Genomic DNA, 19,340 nt, shown 5'->3' on the forward strand with positions numbered 1-19,340 from the left:
TGTTAGGCACTGTCTAATCCAATTGAATATGACAGGGTACAGCTGGCAGCGATGTAGGAAACCCATAAACTTCCTTTGTACTATATGTCCTCACTGTTACTCCGTATTCATTTGTTATGCTATCACGGAAGTTAGGCTACTGACTAAAATCAGAGAACCGCAGTGTTGTTACTTAGCTACAGGAAATACCGTTACAGTATCAGTTGTAGTGAATAGACGTTTCTCTGAACATCTTGCAAACCGAAAAGTCAAAGGTTTGTCAGATTTTTTCTTAGTCTTTTTCTTGTTGCGAGAATGTCATAACACTGCTGCACAGAACAGCATGCGTGACAACATAAATTAGGGTGACCAGACGTTGTCTCAACCCGACATGTCCTCTTTTCGAGACCCAAAAAATGCGTTCGGCAGGGATTCCAAAATTGTCCGCTAGCTAGTATTTAACAGCTGAACACTGCCGAAGTGTTTCGAGTAATGCTATCTAAACAGTGGCGAAAATCTGTTATCAATTTTGGGGGGAACAATTATATGATATTTTCAATTGCAATTTCTGAGGAGGACACAAATTACGGCTGTAAAACTTAGCCTACATTGTAATATGTTAAATGTAAATTATTAATAATTTCCTTGTGTTTACAGTGATTTATTGGGGGGGACAAATCCTATTTTTCCCTGGATGGGGGGGTTGTGTCCTCCCGGTATTTCCAACAATGTATCTAAATGTGTGGTCTTTTCCCCCCCAGATGATTAAACAGTTGAGAAAGCTTATTTTCTTAGCTGTCCTCCCCTACCTACTTGTTAAACAATGTGACTGCAACCTACACCATGTGAAACCCTTCTCACATGTAGCCAAGGAGATAGCCGGCTATGCAGACGTGGCTAAAAGCATCATAGACTTGGCCGTCAATGGCAAAGCTCAGAACCGCTCTTACAACCGGCTGGCAGACTTCACAGATACCGTGGGGAACCGCGTTAGTGGATCACAGAACCTGGACCTGGCCATTAAGTATGTGTATAACAGCCTGCGTAAAGATGGCCTGGACAATGTTCACTTAGAACCGGCAAAGATCCCTCACTGGGTGAGGGGGAAGGAGAGTGCTGTGATGCTACTGCCAAGGAACCACACCCTTGCCATCCTAGGGCTGGGCAGCAGTGTGGGCACACCAGTAGGAGGTAAAGCCACACTACATACACAGGTGCTATGTGTCTCCCTTTACCAACCCCAACACCCTGCTAAGCACCTCCCCAGATCACTGCTGAACAATTGATGGTTTCGTAGTCAGCTCTCAAGTGTGAAGACAAGACACATAGGTTATGCTACTCTCATTGAGTGTTGTCTGACGGGTCACAGGGGTGATAGCTGAAATAATAGCACTTGTTGACTTCTTGAGGCCTTGAACTAACCTGACGTCACCAGATGGTTCATAACACAACCATCTGGGAAGTCGTCCTTCGGAACTGTTTGGAGAAGGGCAGGTACTTTACTTGCAACACCTTTGCAGGTGATTGGATGAACCACCTGTCTATCACGGACTAACTTTAACCATGCCTGCAGCTGCCTTCCTCATAGGAAGCTGATTTGTGCCCGAACCAAAGTGGTTTGGACCAAACAAATAACTTTGAGCTTGGATGGGTGGATGGATTCTCGCATGGTCATGATCTCGCAAATCCAGCTGTCACGCAAGATGAGACTTAAACTGTGTCTATAGATATAACTATGTTGGCTATAGATGGAACACAAGCCTATGGTAACACTATTAGCAGCTACTAGAAACATGTTTCTTAAACATTCTGGCTGCTGCTGGACTGGGACCCCTCATCTTTTCCCTGGTCAGGCATCCAGGCGGAGGTGCTGGTGGTGGAGTCGTTCAAGGAGCTGGAGCGGAGGGCAGGAGAGGCGGAAGGGAAAATTGTGGTGTTCAACCAGCCGTTCGTCAGCTATGGGGAGACTGTTGAGTACCGCGAGCTGGGGGCCAGCAAAGCTGCCAGGGTGGGAGCAGTAGCCTCCCTCATCAGGTCCATCACCCCCCTCTCCATCAACAGGTGGGCAACGCCATATAATCCCATCCACCTCAGGATCGATCTGTGCGATTTACTGATTGGTATTTGTCAAACCCTGGGCTTGTGTCTAGCAAGAAGCTTATTTCTCTGGGATCAGCTTTCACTTTTTGAAGGTGCTTGAATTGACTGGTTCCAGATCAGATATGATGCTTGTATATACTCATGAGCCCCTGTGATGTTGTTGTAGTCAGTGTTTGAATTAAGGGGGAAGTTGATGGAGTTGGTAGCTTTGGGAGGTCTGTGCTAGTAGTGTAACCCATATGCCTGTCGTGTCTGTCAGCCCTCATACAGGCTGGCAAGACTACGAGGTGGGGGTGAGGAGGATCCCCACGGCCTGCATCACGGTGGAGGACGCCCAGATGATGGGCAGGATGGCCCGCAGAGGCCAGAAGATCTTGGTCCACCTCAGCATGGATGCTCATACCCTGCCTGATGCTGATTCCTTTAACACCGTGGCTGAGATTAAGGGCATGGAGCATTCTGAACAGGTACATGCATGAGGTGGGGGTTTACGGCAGGGCTTGGGAATAGGGAGGGTGGGGGTGCATTCGTTTTCAAGTACCCCTCATTGCAATAATGTGCAATTTGGGGCGTGGCTCAATATGGGCGATGCACAACGTTGATTAACCAACAACAGGCTCAACGTAGCCTCAATGTGGGCAAGGCTCATTTTGATTGACCAAACACAGTTGACTTGAGCCGGAAGTAACATTCTCCAAAGTCAAAACTGCCTGATGTTACCTGTCTCCATCTCAGTAACTTTGTTTCATGACTTGGTTATACGATCCTGGTTTTTACAATGCTTCGGTTTTCATTTAAGGAGTGATAGTAAGCTATAATGAGCTTTTAGCCGTTTCCGAGTTTTGATGCTTAAGGTGACGAGTTGCCTTATGTTATAGTCATGTTGAATAAAGCAATAACTAGCCTATGAATAGGCCACTGTGTGGTTAGGAAACCAAACATGTCCAGAAAGGAAAGACTCACAAAGGATGTTAAAATAGCCAGCAAGACAAGTTTTGCCAATAGACTATGTCATTGTCTTGCAACTATGTGACAGAATACTTTGTATTCTTTCCTAAAATTCATATTCCACACACCCACCATTAGCCTACACTTAAAATGTCATTGTATATAGTTCAGTATTCCATAACTGAGCCAGAGCAAAGTTGGCTCGTTTTTAATTCAGTTGGAGCGGAATGCCTTTTTCTTTTGAGTTAATAGTGCGCTCTTTTGCAATCTGCTGTCTCATTTGAGAATGTTACCTCCGCCTCAAGTCAATTGTCAATTAGTCAATCAAAATGTTGAGCCTTGCCCACATTGAGGCCTCGCGACTTCTCATCGTTTTCCGAGTAGTTGGTGTTGAAGAAGCCAATGCAGAACCATACAAATGTCGCCTATGGGTGCACTCCTTCTGTTGGCAAATCCTTCCAGGTGGCTACCACATATAGCTGGCTGGCATTCACCGTTATTATTCACTGTGCAAAATAGTACAAAACAATAAACTGGAATGAGTAGGTGTCCAAACCTTTGACTGGTGCTCGATATTGATTGTGTGGGAACACTCCTCTTCGCGTGCCGTTGTGTGTGACCTTATATGTAGTCTAGTCAGGGCAGCATGGGCACCATTGCCCCCACCCTCTTCCAATGATCCTATTAGAGAGCCAGCTTGGTATTGGAATGTCAATCAAAAAAAAAAAAAAATCTCTCTCCGGAGGACAGAGAGCAACAAATGAGCCCAGCCAGCCCACTCCATACCCGGGTCATTATAAATGTGCTCAGACCTCCAGCCGTGCGTGCCCACACAGGTTCTCATTAGCCACCTAGCGCCAGGTCTCTGCGCAAGATCTGACACCACTGTCACTGCGCTGGTGTGTGCTCGAGTCCAACATCGGACCGCTGCTGTCACTCCCAGCGCTAGTTTGTACTCTGCTGCAGCTGTTCGTCTGTTGGAAGGAGAATCTGTTGATGTTGTTGTGGTGCTATGCACCGTGGGGTTTATACTGCCAAAATGAAATTATTCATGTGGATGTATGTTGTGTTGGCAATGGAAAGATCTACTAAAGGCTATCAAACGAGGCTCAATGCAGCTTGGATCTAGCCCTCCAGATGCTTCCATACTGCTGTTGGTGGGCTCTTAGACCCTTGAAATATAGCACATATTTAGAGGAAGACTTGTGTTGTGATTTGGAATGGTATTGTAAACTCCATGGCACTTTGTTCATTCTGGCGCTATGCACGTTTGCTTGATTTGATTTATGTAGCAGACCCTTTCACCTGAAGTGACGTAGGCCTTCAAATTGTGCATCTAAGTGCAGCATATAATTAAGGACCAGAACTGCACAGCATTTCAGTGGTTAGTGCCAAGGAACGGTTTGTATTTAATATTTCAAGCGGTATGTATACATACTGTACATGCACATCTGCAACCCTAGATTGTCAGGTTCAACTTGGTATCAACATTTCTTAAGTCACAAATCAGTTGTTCCAGCGTGTTCAGTTGGGATCATGCTGTATATGTCTGTATACACCCCCCCCCCCTTCACCAGTCAGCCTCGTGGGTGATGTCATGTGGAAAGATTGCTCCATCCCTCTGCTGACTGCTGCTTCCCACAGCTGTTTGCTCTGTGCCCTGCTCTGATGTCATCAGGAAGTGTGAATCTGAGAGCCCGGGATATTGTTTCGACACTTGAAGGTGACTACATTCCGAGTCATCCGGGTCATCAACCTCCTCTTCCTTTATTGCCCTGACCTGTGACCTCTATGGGTCATCAAGGGAAAATGGATCAGTTTGTGTCTTGCGGATGACTACAGCCTAATACAGTTTGTGTGAATGGAAGTTATTTACTTTGGTTGGTTAAATTGGTATTGTAACAAATTCTAATTGCATGTACTCTAAAATGAGATGGTTAGTCCAAGGCACACTAAAAATCACCATTCTAAATCCAACTTTTCTTATGGCATACAATAAGGAAAAAGTGTGAAGTACCAGCATTAGGATTACCCTGGTGGATGCTGTATTTGACAAAAAAAGTTTTTGAAATTGAATCTGTGAAATGCGTGCCTTGGACTATTTCTCAAGGACAAATACGCTTACTTTCAAATCCTCTTGTCAAACTTTTTTTTGACATGTAAGTAGCATTCCAGTGTCTCATCTCATCTATTGAAAATCTGATGCAAGTGAAGCAAGTGCCTCAGCTGTAATATGAATATCAGCTGTAATCCCTCTGTGTCCTCATCAGTAAAGCAAACTCATTTAGTGCTTTTAATTGTCTTCACCAGGTTGATGTCACCTCGACAAGCAATTTAATCTTTCTTTCTTTCCATACAAATGGACAATGTTGGAGACAACCATGAGACGTATGGATGAAACGGCCCTTTTGTTACATCAGAGTTTTAGCGCTTCTTGAGCCTTACTGTAAACTGATTGGAACATTGTGACAGTTAATCAATCCGTGAGTGAGTCACATCAGCGCTGAACTGGGCCTCACTCTGCGCTTCCGCGCCGTGGGCCGCTGTTGCTAGGGCAGGCGTGTGTTGACTTGCTGTTGACTTGAGTGACAGCTTCCTGTCTTGGCTGACTCATTCAGTGACTGGTTCAGGGAGTGTGCCTGTCATGTGGCCTGCCCGTGGCAGTAATTGGTGTCACGAGCAAAAGATTTTTAAAGAAGATATGAATGAAGGCTGATGTTTCCTCAGATCAGTACAGTCCTGGGTTGCCTAGCAAGAAACAAGCTTATGGGTCGAGGCCACTGTAAAATCTTCAGGATGAAATCTTCACAATGACAGGCAATTACGCCCTTTTTCTCTAGAAGTATATTAGCTGTTGTGAGGATAGGGTTGGTTTCCCTCTGTCTGGGTTTTCGTGAATCGGTGGTCAGGTTTAGCTGTACCACTGTTGTGCAGTGGCATGACTGAGCGGGCCTGGGTCTGTTGACTCTCCTTCATGCCCAGTTTCCCTGCTGGCTTTCAAACGACAAGTTCTTCTGGGTCAAAGTGGTGGCCTTTGCGGGCAGCGCTGGGGAGGAATCAATCAATCAATCAAACGATGCGTGATAGATGGCATCACCCACCTGTACTCCAAACCTCCTTCGCTCTCCCATCCTGCCTCACACACACACACACAAGCAGTCTCCAGCCACACTCCCATTCACCCCCCCCCCCTTCCCCCCCCCCACACACACACCTCACTGTTGTCATTAAGAGGCGGTGGAAAACAAAGACAGAGGGATCAGCTTCACTTCTTCTACAGTCCATTCATCATCCATGTGCAGTGTGCCCCCCCCTCCCAATCTTTGTTTCCATGTCCTCCCTCTGTTCGCCTACGTCTCCTACTGCATAACCGACCTCACTCAGTTTGACAGGCTACCTTCAGTGTGTCAGATCCCCCTGCGGCAACTTCCCCCTGTCAGTCAAGAAGCTTTTGTCTCTGGAAAGAAAATCACTCTGCAGTTTGAAGGGGGGCAGCCGTTCTTGCGGCGATGCCATATTCTAGGAGAGGGGACAATTATCAGAGCGATGTCAAAGGCGTTCATCTTCTGAGTGACTGCTTAATTGATGCCTTTTTTATCTCTAGAAATGTGAGGTGGGGTGTGGATGGGGGAGGAGGAGGGGTGGATGAGGGTGTGTGGGGGGGGGGGTGTTGGCTAGGCTAGGCTGGCCTGTTTCTATGATTCTACTGGTAGAAAGATAGGATAGTTATTACAAAATGGACGCTCCGGGGTATATTTTGGTGAAGTAGCAGTCAAAGGTTGTTTCGGTTGTGATTCTGTGATTTGTACCTCCAAGTGTTTTATACAGTAAATCTTTCTGAACAAGATGATTTTGTGGTAGCAGTTGTCTGTGTGTGTGTGTGTGTGGGGGGACCCAAATGGAAGTCATACTAGACAAAAAGTGATCTGCGTGGAGATCAACATGAGATCCACCATGTCTTTTTGTCCAGTCAACCGTGTGTGTGTGTGTGTGTGTGTGTGTGTGTGTGTGTGTGTGTGCCGGTTTATGAACAAACAGAACCTTGAGACTGAAAGGTATTTTCTCACTCTTCAGTCAGCCAGCCAGTTGGCTGTCTCTGTAGCAGGACAATGTCACTGCAGACACATCAAATAAATCCCCTTCTGTAAAACCGATGGGCAGCAAGTGTTATATCCACAGAATGACGAGCTGACACATGAATTACTTTTAGGCATTTGAAGCGTGGAACAGTCAGATGTGCTGGACCTTGCCAGACCTGCCTGACAGCATCTCCTCATTCCACAAATCTGTAATTCAGGAATTTCTCGGCTCGGAAGAGGGGGGAAATGGTGCTGTTCACACCAGTATGCAGAGTGTCAAGGTATCTGCGTTTCAGTATTCTGTGTTCAAGTTGGATTGAACTGGTGTTGGAGACAAATATTCTTCAGTTTACTCCAGTACCGCTGTTCTATTACAAACAAGCATAAAGGGGATGTATGTCTTAATGTGATTGTGCGATCATGAGATGGGGTCTGCAGCTGCGAGGAGCGGGTCTTGTGCTTCTAATTCCTCTGGCCCAGACCTCTCGTTTATCATCTGCCACAGGAAATGAAATATGCACGACCAGTGGCCTCATATCCTGTCGGAACATAATCCAGTGCTGTTATGTTCTGGAGCTTTTGATTTAGCTAGATCCAGACAATTGCAGTTATTCCAACCTCAAAACCTTGCATGGAAGCAGCTTTGGTATGTGAAATGGGTTATCTCTGTAACAGTAGGCTCCATTAGTAATAATTATAGATGTAGGTTTGTAGCCTAAAGAATAAAAAAATAACACCCTTTCACTCAAATACAATACATTAAAAAAAAAAACATATTTTGACAGTTTAAGTGGTCTGGTGGTGTATATTTTGGTCCACGGTACTTATTAAACCAGCTAATGTAATTAAGCCTTAAATATTCAAAATCCCAAAATTCATATCCTTACCACATTTGAGATTTTTGTTGTAGAGTTAATGTATTGTAAGTCATGGAATGTGATTTGGTGTCATGATCCTAAAATGTGAATCTGGTAGTAGTAGTAGTGTTATAAAAAGTATTTTTGTTAAATGAAAAAATAACATTCAGCAAGTATATGTTGATTAGGGATTTGAATTTACACTAGTTTTTTAAATTTTAGCTTTTTTTTTTTAAGACACTTGCCTTGTTTGCAGGGCCTTTCAGAAGTAAAGCCGCAATTAGGAAATGATTCATGCAAATGGCCTCACGCGTCAGATGTTTACTAGGAGTAATTCTCCAAATGCAAGTTTCAACAGCCATGCTTTGGCATCCACCCTGCCCAGCAAATGTGTCAAACATTTGCCCGATGGCCATGAACCTAGAGATGCATACTAAGGGATATAGGAGAGGTGAGGTTATAAAGCTCCATTTCCTTGTTTCTCAAGGCTTTAATAGAAACACCTCAAGATCTTGGCAGCCTCTATCTGAAAACTATCATCATCAATTTCCCTCAAAGTGCAGCATGAAAATGGATGAGTCTAATGTCCATTTGATGTTGAACTCCGGCTCCAGAACTGTCAGCCAGCTCTGGATTTCAGGACAACAACCCTCCCTCGAAGGATCTTGTGTTTTTCACTAAGTCCTCCTCTGTTTCCCTGGCTCCTGGGACCCATTTTCTTCATCTCTATCAACATATCTACCTCTTACCGGGCTTCGATGAATCCTATTTATGGCTACCTGCAATGCTGTGCGGTTGAGTGGGCGGCCATGTTGTGGTTCAGAGTGTTTATTGATGTGATATGGTGTTGGGCACTGCGGCCAGTGTGTTGTGCACATGTGTGAATTGTGAAGAGACACGGGTAGGACTAGGAGACAGAGTTGGGTATAGTGGGACTAGGAGACAGAGTTGGGTATAGTGGGACTAGGAGACAGAGTTGGGTATAGGTATGGGAACTGGTGAAGAGATGTCTGGGCTGGAGATGATTTGGTGAAAGCTTAATATTACGAATAGTTCCATGGCTGTTTGGGAATGGTGAATATGGGATGTTATCAGCTTTCCCCTTTTGTGTAAGTAGGCATGAATAGGAATCAGAAGATGGTTGAAATGTGAAAGACTGGCCGGAATTTGTTTCTTTTTGGTGACATCGGCTTTGACGGCGCCTTTCAAGTAAAGTGTTATTTTTCTGCATGCTGTGTGTTGTTGGCATGGTAACTAAGCCAACTTTGAGGAACTGTGAAAAACATCAAATGAAATGCAAGTCATGGATGTGATATTTAGTGTTTGATTTCACGCTCCAGTCCCAGAGGTCACTTCTGGAGGATGATGGCAAACCCATCACATGGTTTTCGGTCTCTTTTCACAGATCCAAATAACAGTCCTAGATGGTTTAGAAAGGCCATTCAGAAGACCTTAAAACGTCAGAATTCATTCATTTCGATATAATCTTAATGTAAATCTATTTTACAGTATTCGGAGGCGTACTGCTTAGTCGATGGCTCTATTTTTACCGCATGTCACACAGAGCAGTAGGAGGTCTGCTGGGGTATTTTCAGTCCGTTCAAAGCCGCCTCACCCCAGTAGACCTCTCTCTCTCTCTCTCCATGTACACTCTTATCCCTGCTGGCCCAACAGCGCGCATTTCAACGTCTGTTTTCTAAAGTCTTCTTTACCAACCAACGTTTTCTATGAAACTTTTTATAATCCAACATTTCGGTCTTTGCTTCCGTTCTACAAACCATGTGTATATGAAATATGGGAAGTCCCTGCGGCCTGCAGTAGTGTTTGCACACTGAGAAGCGGACATGCCGTTTCTCTGTTAACTGACCAACGCTCCTCCCTGCCTGTAGGTGGTGCTGTTGAGTGGCCATCTGGACAGCTGGGACGTGGGGCAGGGGGCCATGGACGACGGGGGTGGCGCTATGATCACCTGGGAGGCCCTGTCTCTGATCAAGGACCTGGGTGAGAGCAGACAGTCGACCTGCATTGACTAAGTGTTCAGTGTCGGTTGCAGTTGCTGTTGACCCTCTTGCGTGTGCGTGTGTGTGTGTAGGACTGCGTCCCAGGAGGACCCTGAGGGCTGTGTTGTGGACAGGAGAGGAGCAGGGAGGGGTGGGCGCTGCCCAGTACTTCCAGCAACACAAGGTAACTGTAGCAGTCAGGACAGCCCCTTTAGCCCAGACGCTACTGTAATGCTATCCTGTCATTATGCATGCTACTTAATGTTTTTTTTTATTATTTTTAAACACGCACACATTATTCAACTCAATGCCAGTCATTATATTGAAGAAGCCCTGGAGTTAGACATGTGTCTCATCCCCTATGAAAGGGATGTTATCTATACCCTGGAAAAATACATTGTCTTCAATAGGCCAGGCATTGTGCCTAAGAACAGTTGGTTTTTCATTGGTTCTTAGCTGCTTATAAGCTAGAATACCTCCCTCCATGATGCAGGGTAGGGGTTCAGCTTCTGTCAGGGCCATGGAGAGATACAGGGCATACTGTTCAAGAAAGAATCATCTTTAGACCACAGTAACTACATGCCTATATTCTGACTTTCTGTGTGGTTGCATATAAAATATTGAAAAATCATAGTTGGATGTGGTTCAAGGACAAAAAGGGTTCAATTATTTCAGTCTTGGAACCCCCTTTCATCCTTGTGACATAGCCAACTGTGGGCAACACTTACTGCAGCATATACCTTTTGGGGGATGGCGAGCTGTCTTCATTTGGAAAGCTATTTTACTGAAATGTGAAATGATTATGTAGAGATGAAACGGCACTGATAGAGAATACCAGTTGGGGCTTGCTTGTTAAGTAGAATTTTGGTGTTTCCTAGCCGTTTCCGTCATTTCAGTATTACTATCTATGAAGAACGTTTGATTGTGGCAGAAGTTATTCCTTCTCTAAGCCTCCACAAAACAGTAAAAAATAAAAATCCCCCGCTTACCAAGATTTACATGTAAATGAACAGCAAACCTGGCAGCATGACACAAGTATCTGGGTTGTTAGTGTTGTAAGACGTCTTAATTAGCGTAAATTGTCTTTCTCCCTCTTTTTGTCTGCATTTCCAGGCGAACATCTCCAACTTTGACCTTGTGATGGAGTCAGACATGGGCACGTTTGCCCCACTGGGGCTGCAGTTCTCCGGCAACGCCCGTGCCAGGGCGGTGATGAGAGAGGTGATGAACCTGCTACAGCCCATCAACACCACCACCTTGGAGGATCACGGAGAGGGCACCGACATCTCCATGTGGATGGACGCCGGCGTGCCTGGTGGGTCTTGTTCTACGTGCGTGTGTGTGTGTGTGTGACCCTGCAAGCCGCCCACACACACGTACACATGGTGTCTAAGTCTCAAGCTGGATAATCAGCCGAACAGCCAGGTCCTTTCCAGACAGTGTGTCACACATCCTCAATTAGCAGTTCAGTTTCTCGTGGTAACTGTGTTTTATTTCTGTGGAAGTTGCTTAAACATGGGTTCTTGGATAATAGAAGTGAAAATCACATTATTCATAGCAACGAGACAGGCCTGTAATGTTTGGTAAATATAAAGAGGAAAAAGGAAGTATAAAAGAGAACTCAACATCATGTATATTGCGTTGACTTTTTCGGACATTTGTTATGGCAGTAGAATTTGGTATCTGGCCTACTCTGCAATATAAACAATTATAGGAGCTTTAACTAGAATGCTACTCTGCTCTGACTCATTAAAATGGTTTCATTCCAAGAGCGAAGGTGAAGATAATCAAGACCAAGGCTAATTAGGAACCAGTAGGGAGATGGAGGGTATTTTGAACAATCCTTCCGTATAATAATAGATTCTAGCGCTGGCAAATTTGATTCAAACTTCAAGTTTCGAAACAAGTCCTGGCTTTTGGTTAGAGAGAAACTGGTTGATAAAGAACTCGGTAGAGTGGGTTTGAAAGTGAATGACCTAACTTGGAGAAACACTCAAGAAGAGTAGTATGAGCTGGACCCTGACCCTTAACCACACCGTTCAAATCCTGTAACCACATGAATCCCCCCACCCAGCTAAGGAAACCCCCTTCCTTTTATCCACCATTTTCCTGCAGCCACACACCCTAACGCTCACCGACTCTGTGCTCCAGAAAGTGTAGCGTGGAGTACGACCATCATCGTTAAAGCTAATGGTTACGATTCAAACTACTGACCCGAGACCCGTTTGGTTGTGGTGGCTCCACGGTGGCCTGCCGTATGTATATGTACTGACAACATTTTGTGTTCAAGCTGGTTTATTTCAGTTGTTGTTCAGTACTTTTTACTAAACAAAACATTTGTCCCAGTTGTTTCTTTGCTGTTGGCCCTCCCAATGGCAAGTGAAGAATTTCCTGATTGCTGCTCATCAAAAAAATTGACACGGTAGAGTCTGTAATGCATAGGAGAGCAGAACCTCAGGAGGAGAGGGAGAAAGCATAACCCCAGGAGGAGAGGGAGAGAGCAGAACCCCAGGAGGAGAAGGAGAGAGCAGAACCCCAGGAGGAGAGGGAGAGAGCAGAACCCCAGGAGGAGAAGGAGAGAGCAGAACCCCAGGAGGAGAGAGGGAGAGAGCAGAACCCCAGGAGGAGAAGGAGAGAGCAGAACCCCAGGAGGAGAGAGGGAGAGAGCAGAACCCCAGGAGGAGAGGGAGAGAGCAGAACCCCAGGAGGAGAAGGAGAGAACAGAACCCCAGGAGGAGAAGGAGAGAGCAGAACCTCAGGAAGGGAGAGAACAGAACCCCAGGAGGATAAGGAGAGAGCAGAACCTCAGGAGGAGAGAGGGAGAGAGCAGAACCCCAGGAGGATAAGGAGAGAGCAGAGCCCCAGGAGGATAAGGAGAGAGCAGAGCCCCAGGAGGAGAGAGGGAGAGAGCAGAACCCCAGGAGGAGAAGGAGAGAGCAAAACCTCAGGAAGGGAGAGAGCAGAACCCCAGGAGGAGAGAGGGAGAGAGCAGAACCCCAGGAGGATAAGGAGAGAGCAGAGCCCCAGGAGGAGAGAGGGAGAGAGCAGAACCCCAGGAGGAGAGGGAGAGAGCAGAACCCCAGGAGGAGAGGGAGAGAGCACAATCTCAGGAGGGGAGAGGGAGCAGAACCCCAGGAGGAGAAGGACAGAGCAGAGCCCCAGGAGGAGAGGGAGAGAGCAGAACCCCAGGAGAGAGCGAGCAGAAACGCAGGCGGCTGCTGCTGAAGGGGATGCAGGAGCTGTGCACTCAGCAGACCGCTAAACCCCGGTCCTAACGGCTACCAGATGCAGTCCCTCCGCCCCGGATCCCAGGGCCTCTTTGTGTTTGCGTTTGTCTCACAGTTTCCATCACAAGTTGAAACACAAACGTAATGGATCCGTAATGAGCCCAAGGATTTACTTTGTCAACAGTATGAGAAGCGAGGATAGGGAACGTGATTACAGTGCAGAAAGGCTAGGGGGAAGTGCACACACACACTCTTGCCTCCTTTCCATGCCTTTTCAATCTCATCCCTCTTCTTCTCTGCCCAGGCGCCAGCCTACACACCGCCAACAGGAAGTACTTTTGGTTCCACCACAGCGAGGGCGACACCATGAGTGTCCAAGACCCCCTGGAGATGAACCTGTGTTCGGCGCTGTGGGCCGTGGTGGCGTTTGTGGTGGCAGACTTGGAGGACATGCTGCCCAGGTAGCAGAGCGACCGAGGGGCCTCCAACCTCCAGGAACAACTTGATCTAAAATGACCTCTCCCTCTCAGGAATGATAAACAATGACCTGTATGTGAAACCTACATAGAGCACTTTTTCTAAGCTGTTCAATTTACACAATTATTTTTGTGCACAACTAAATCCAGATTTACATGAATCGCTGTAAAATTACAAAAAAAACTAACGGGTGTCCTTCAGATTGTTGATACTTTACTCATACTGTAAGGCCAAACATAATGAATGCTATTGGATATGGTGTATTCTTAATGTTTGTCCATTTTCTTTTATAATACATCCTTTCAGTAACTTATAATGTAATGCATTCTCAATTTAAGTGTCAGTTGTACATAATTATACACCTGGTGTGAAATGTGAATGTGATTGTAGCCATTAAGATTCAAAATGTAGAGCCTAACTGTTGCTGCAGCATAACACTTACAGTAGTTATTGCATCAACCCATAAGGTAACAGAATGACTGCTTTTGAGGTCTGAATAAACATATTGTACCTTGTGTGAAAGTACCCTGGATATGTTTTTCTTAAAATGTGCTAGTCTGTACTGTCGATGCTGTACTTTCTCCAGCAACTTTAAAGATGGTTAAGACTGTGGAAGACATTAAATCTATTCTCTTACACGCCCCCCCCCCTCCTTCCCCACCACACGCGCGCACACACGCACAGACAAGACGTCATTACTGGAAGCAGGTGTGTTTTGCATGTGTGTTTCTTCCATGGAAGATAACATGCGTATCAGCAGTCCAACATCAGTTCCGACATGGAGGTAAACATCCACTCCTCTCCTCTATCTCCCAGCTCCTCCACTCTTGTCAACCCTTAGATGTCCTGCCAGCCACTGACCTGCGGGTCACTCAAGAAGACGAGGACTCGTCTCTGGATCCTCCTGTGAAGATAAACATGCCTGGCCACAGTCCAGCATTGGATAGCATTGGCAATTGGTTGTGTGTGATTGAACCCACACCATGAACTATTGTTCTGTACTGTTTATTACCTCAGAGAAACAGGAACGTTAACCCGCCTCAGGCTTGACCGTTTAGATCAGACACTGACAACTCTGGTAGGTTTCCCAAAGATGGGGAATCTGTAGCCCGCTTCAACCCTGTCGTGCAACAACGAGTTCATAAAAACATGTATGACACATTTCGTCAATTAAAATAAAATAGTATTAAAAGTAAAATATTCTATCTACAATATCTTAAGTCGGTTTGTGCAAAACTTTTTTTTTTACTAATATAAGAATCAAAAGGTCATTGTTACTGTGTCAGCAGTTGAGATGTGGAGAGAAATTAACCCTTGTGCTGCCTTCGGGTCACATGACCAAAAGGTTCATAACGAACCATCGTTGTGTTTACCAAATTTTACCCAATACAAAAGCAAATAAAAATAATTTTCTTTTAACCTTCGCAATGTGGGGGGTCTGAGACAGCCCATTGGTTAAAAGAAAATGCTTCACTTTGTTTTTGTATGCGGTAAAGTTGTCGCAAACGAAGGTGGGTCACAATGACTGATGGGTCAGAATGACCCGAGGAGAACACAAGGGTTAAGGTAGTTTTACTACCTGTGATGACTGGCAAGCCACTCCTAAAACAGTTAACAAACTTCAGAGCTTTCCTTAAATCAACCTCAGGGCTTTCACCAGTTCCTAACTCTGTGTTCCTTCTGGAGCAAGTCACCATGTTCTCCCTGAGCCTGGGGGAGGGACATTCACTGCAACAGGAAGTACAAGGATGTGTGCAACCGCAGTCTATACATGTCGGCACAAGTCAGTAGATGACGTCAGTGTTTGTCAGCGTTGGTGAGCGTTGGTGAATGTGGAAACCCAGACATTGGTACAACCTCAGACAGGTCGCTGTGACTCAGACACTGGCTTTATCACTGGGTGATGCGTACTGTTGATGAATGTTCTGTGAGGTTAGGAAGACCCTAATCCTGCCTCCCCTTAGCTCTCAATATAGTCACTGATTTGTCAAGCCTGGATTGATGACAGCTGTGGACGGAAGCACATGTTTTTCATTTATTTAAACATGTTAGATCTGAGATTACTTCAGGGAGTGAAGGATGGAATTCGGGGCCCTTTGCCTTCTGGGTTACTTTACTTTCCATAACCAAAACATTATGAGGGATGTTATTTTACTACCCCTTCAATCACTTAAAAGTTGGCCTCTAACCTGTCTTTAAGGCAAGTCTTTCTTCCTGATTTGACTTTTTTTATTTTGCACACTAGATGTGCCTGAAAGCGAGAAAGAATAGACAGAAAATGCCTGAAAGGAAACAACACAGGCTAGGACGCACCTGAAGTGAATCAGGGAGCAGGGAAAGATCTGGAATGTCTTTGAAGAAAGGCAGGCTCCAGGCTCCTGGCCGTAAGACGTATTATGAGGAAATCTTACCCCCCATTCAGAGATGAAACCGGATTGGTCCAGGCCTTGACTTCAACAATACCTCCATGGAGCTGATGGGTGGAGGTGAGAGGAGGCTGCTGTTCTCCCATCGTGCGAGGGGTGGTCCCCTGCTGGCTGGAATGGAGAACAACTTTGGGAATGGCCTTGGAGAGATCAGGATTAGTGTTAGGATGAGATGTCTGTCAAGGCAGGCCAAGGATGCACAACAATGTAAAAATGTTGACTCGGTTTAATAAGCAACCACGTCGGATCATGCCACCAATCCACAACAGAATGGCTGGCACGAGTGAGAAACATCTCTCAGATAGCAATTATAAACATGAGCTGGACAGTACAGATATAGTAACCACCAAAACATGCCCTTAAACAGCACACATTCCACGCATGATGCACATGGGACACGGCCCACAGGTGATGCGGTCATAACTAAGTTTGAAGACTATTATCTACTTCCACGCTCTCCAGAGGTTACACAAAGTGCATTCCTAGATCTATACTTGTCCTTCTAGGGGCACACGGAACAACCTCTTAACCTCACTGAGACACAAGCTTCGTGTATACAGAAAATCTGCATTTCAATGAGAAAAGACAGTTTTCACATGTACATCAGCCACCTTCATTATTAGACTGAGATTCTCAGTCTGGAGAGTAAATTCTGACCAATGACCATGTGACATACATGATGAGTCATGATACGTGATGGTACCACAGAGAGAAAGAGGAGATGCCAGCAACAGTGATGTAACCGGTTTGCAAGACCGAAATGAGTAGATCCTTGTTAATTCGGGCACATGGTCAAGAGAGTATTACGGATAAATCCGGCAATACCCTGACAAGGTTTGACATCATTCTGGTTAGAAAGCATAGCTGCACAAGCATCTGGAACTATGATACACTAGGTATCTTAATGGAGGTATTGCGGTACACTCAGAATCTAGTAAGATCTAGTAAGATCCATTTATGTCTGAGCTTGAGGTGAAACTGAGAAGGAGGAGGGCTGTGCGGAATGCTCTTGACAGAAATGGTCAGAGACTTACCATGGGATTGAGGTTTGCAGAACGTTTCAACGGTTGTCGACCAGCGTGCCTCAGGACTCATTACGGCACCACCGCTAACTGTTAGTGGCTCACGTTCACAGGACACAACAGAGAACGCTCTGTGAGAACGCTCGAGGAGAATAGGAGAGATAAAAGGAGAAGGTTGCTTGAGAGGTTGTACGTGCCTGTGGAGAGAACTTTTCTCCAACCCTTCTATGTGCAGGTCAGAGCATCTGTGGCAGTTTGATTGTGTGTGTGTGTGTGTGTGTGTCTCCTGAACAGGGCTGCCAGATTGCTCTCTCATCAATGGAGGGTCATTACCCAAGAGCTGGGCCACAACCAGCAGCCTCAGCTGTTTCTAGACCTGCAGCCCCTTTCACAGGAGGGGGAAATGTGAGTGTGTGTGTGTGTGTGTGAGAGAGAGAGACAGAGAGAGAGAAAGAGAGAGAGAGAGAAAGATGAGGGATAAGGAAAGATCAAACAATGTCTACAGCCAACCTTGAATACTGATGATTGACCGTGCTCCCCAGTCAAGTCATTTCTGCTGCCATAACAACTCCATGATGTGTTTTTGAGCCTGCTCTTGCTGTGTTGGGCTGCTAACAAGAGAGAAAGTGTAGCATTAGTTCCCTCCTGTCTCCTAGCTTGCCAAACACACTGAAATGTTTCCTCGAAACAGAGACTCAAGGTTTAGGGTTTTTTGTATCTTTGTTGTCTTGTAAGATGTTTTTTGAAATAAGAAAAGCTATTAAAAGAGGGATGGAGAGAGAAAGGGGAAGAAAAAGGCATGCGAGGAGGATTCAAATGACAATGATTCTGCAGTGTTGCAACAGGGATGCAGAAGGACATTTTTCTGGTCAGCTCTACCGACATCTAGCCCAGCATTAAAAACTAAGACAATATCAAGTCTGAATCTTTCTTTCTCTTTCAAGTAATCACGGAAACGTTGGAAAAAAAAACTGACAATAAGACAGTAGTGCACATATTATTATTCTTAGTAGTAGTTATTATTCTTATCATTAGTCAGGCACATATCAGATCCGTCAGACAACCGGTCTGATTTCTCGTCTAGTCAGCAGAACTAAGTGTGACACATCTAAAACCCTTGACATTCAAGGCTGTCATGTTCAGGGGCTGTTAAATGCGTTACACCAAAATAGGGATATAATGTTGTTTTCTTGTTTTTTGTGTGTGTTTTTTTCTTTTCTTTTTTTTTTCTCGTTAACCTGATTTCACTCTGTATCTGGTCTTTGGCAATTTGGCTGGAAATAGCTTGTTTCCAGAAGTCACTGCACAAATCTCCCACACATAAACAACACTGCATCTCAAAATGTTTAATCCAGCCAGGGAGAGATGTGAATCTTTATTGGCCTTTAATCTCTAATCTTCTTTATGGTAATAACCGTGAAATCTTTAGATCGTCCTGAGCTAAAGCATTTTATATGATAATGATCTCTGAGTCATCGCTTTCTCTCCCTTTTCCCCTTCTTTCTCCCCTTATGCGGTATTTTCATTAACATTCACCCATCTTCTCTTGTATGTACTGTCTGCTTTCTTTACAATGTGTGTTTTTAATCATCCAACAGAATCTCGTTTCGCCAGGTTCCACCTCCTGTAATTGGACTTTGCCTCTGTACAGAACTGGAGGTATCAGCAGCTTTGTGTTTGATCTTTGTTCTCATCACTTTTGGGCCTTTTCTTTGCTCACTACAGGTTATATACCGCCATCTAGTGGACGTAGGCTGACATTTTCGCTCCTGTTGATGCAAAATACGTATTTCTTTGTGTGCAAATTTAGCAATTTTAACTAAATTAATTTCATTCATTTATTTATTTTGTACATCTTTAGCATGCAAACATTTGGCTTGATGTGTACTGAAACACAAAATGTGTAACACAAGAGTTGAGAGCTTGGTATTCAGGGAAACAATGTCTCGATGTATGTTAAGTTGTAAATACATAGATAGGCCTGTGTTTATTGCCCCGTGATTTTATTGCACTGTGTTTCACCCTGTGTACAATTTTGGGGATTGTATATTTGTTTTTCATGTATTTGTATTCTGTATTTTGTATTCCTATTTCCTCTTCTTTCCTGCTGCAAAGTGTTTTTTTCCCTTTGGGATCAATAAATTACTCACCACTATTGACTACGGCTAAATAATTGAACAGTTAGTATATTGAATATTAATTCAACAAGGATTAGATTAATATGG

The 19,340-nt window shown here is 44.9% G+C and overlaps 1 protein-coding gene across 5 annotated transcripts; it reads left to right on the plus strand.

Annotated features, from left to right (window-relative positions):
* Positions 1-100: 100 nt before the first annotated feature.
* LOC146300709 (carboxypeptidase Q-like) lies at positions 101-19,262 on the plus strand. 5 transcript variants are annotated; one of them, XM_084704862.1, is made up of 9 exons: positions 101-254; positions 741-1,170; positions 1,833-2,040; positions 2,339-2,546; positions 9,853-9,964; positions 10,056-10,147; positions 11,077-11,278; positions 12,079-12,218; positions 13,495-13,586. In XM_084704862.1, the coding sequence occupies exons 2-8, from the start codon at positions 741-743 to the stop codon at positions 12,174-12,176; spliced, it is 1,350 nt and encodes a 449-aa protein (XP_084560988.1). In that variant the 5' UTR covers positions 101-254; the 3' UTR covers positions 12,177-12,218; positions 13,495-13,586. The 5 variants fall into 5 exon arrangements, with proteins under 5 accessions (XP_084560988.1, XP_084560995.1, XP_084561003.1 ...); XM_084704869.1 differs by lacking the exon at positions 13,495-13,586 and adding an exon at positions 12,310-13,486; XM_084704877.1 differs by lacking the exons at positions 12,079-12,218; positions 13,495-13,586 and adding an exon at positions 18,841-19,262.
* The last annotated feature ends 78 nt before the right edge of the window (positions 19,263-19,340 follow it).

Source organism: Hypomesus nipponensis, chromosome 2 (genome assembly GCF_054491055.1).
Source record: "Hypomesus nipponensis isolate SF chromosome 2, ASM5449105v1, whole genome shotgun sequence".
NCBI lineage: Eukaryota > Metazoa > Chordata > Actinopteri > Osmeriformes > Osmeridae > Hypomesus > Hypomesus nipponensis.

Bases quoted from the DNA above. Each gene is read 5' to 3' on its own strand.
- LOC146300709 (XM_084704852.1), top strand. From the start codon at position 741: ATGATTAAACAGTTGAGAAAGCTTATTTTCTTAGCTGTCCTCCCCTAC. The intron at 10,148-11,076 runs GTAACTGTAGCA...CTGCATTTCCAG, and splicing joins AGTACTTCCAGCAACACAAG to GCGAACATCTCCAACTTTGA. The intron at 11,279-13,494 runs GTGGGTCTTGTT...TTCTCTGCCCAG, and splicing joins GATGGACGCCGGCGTGCCTG to GCGCCAGCCTACACACCGCC.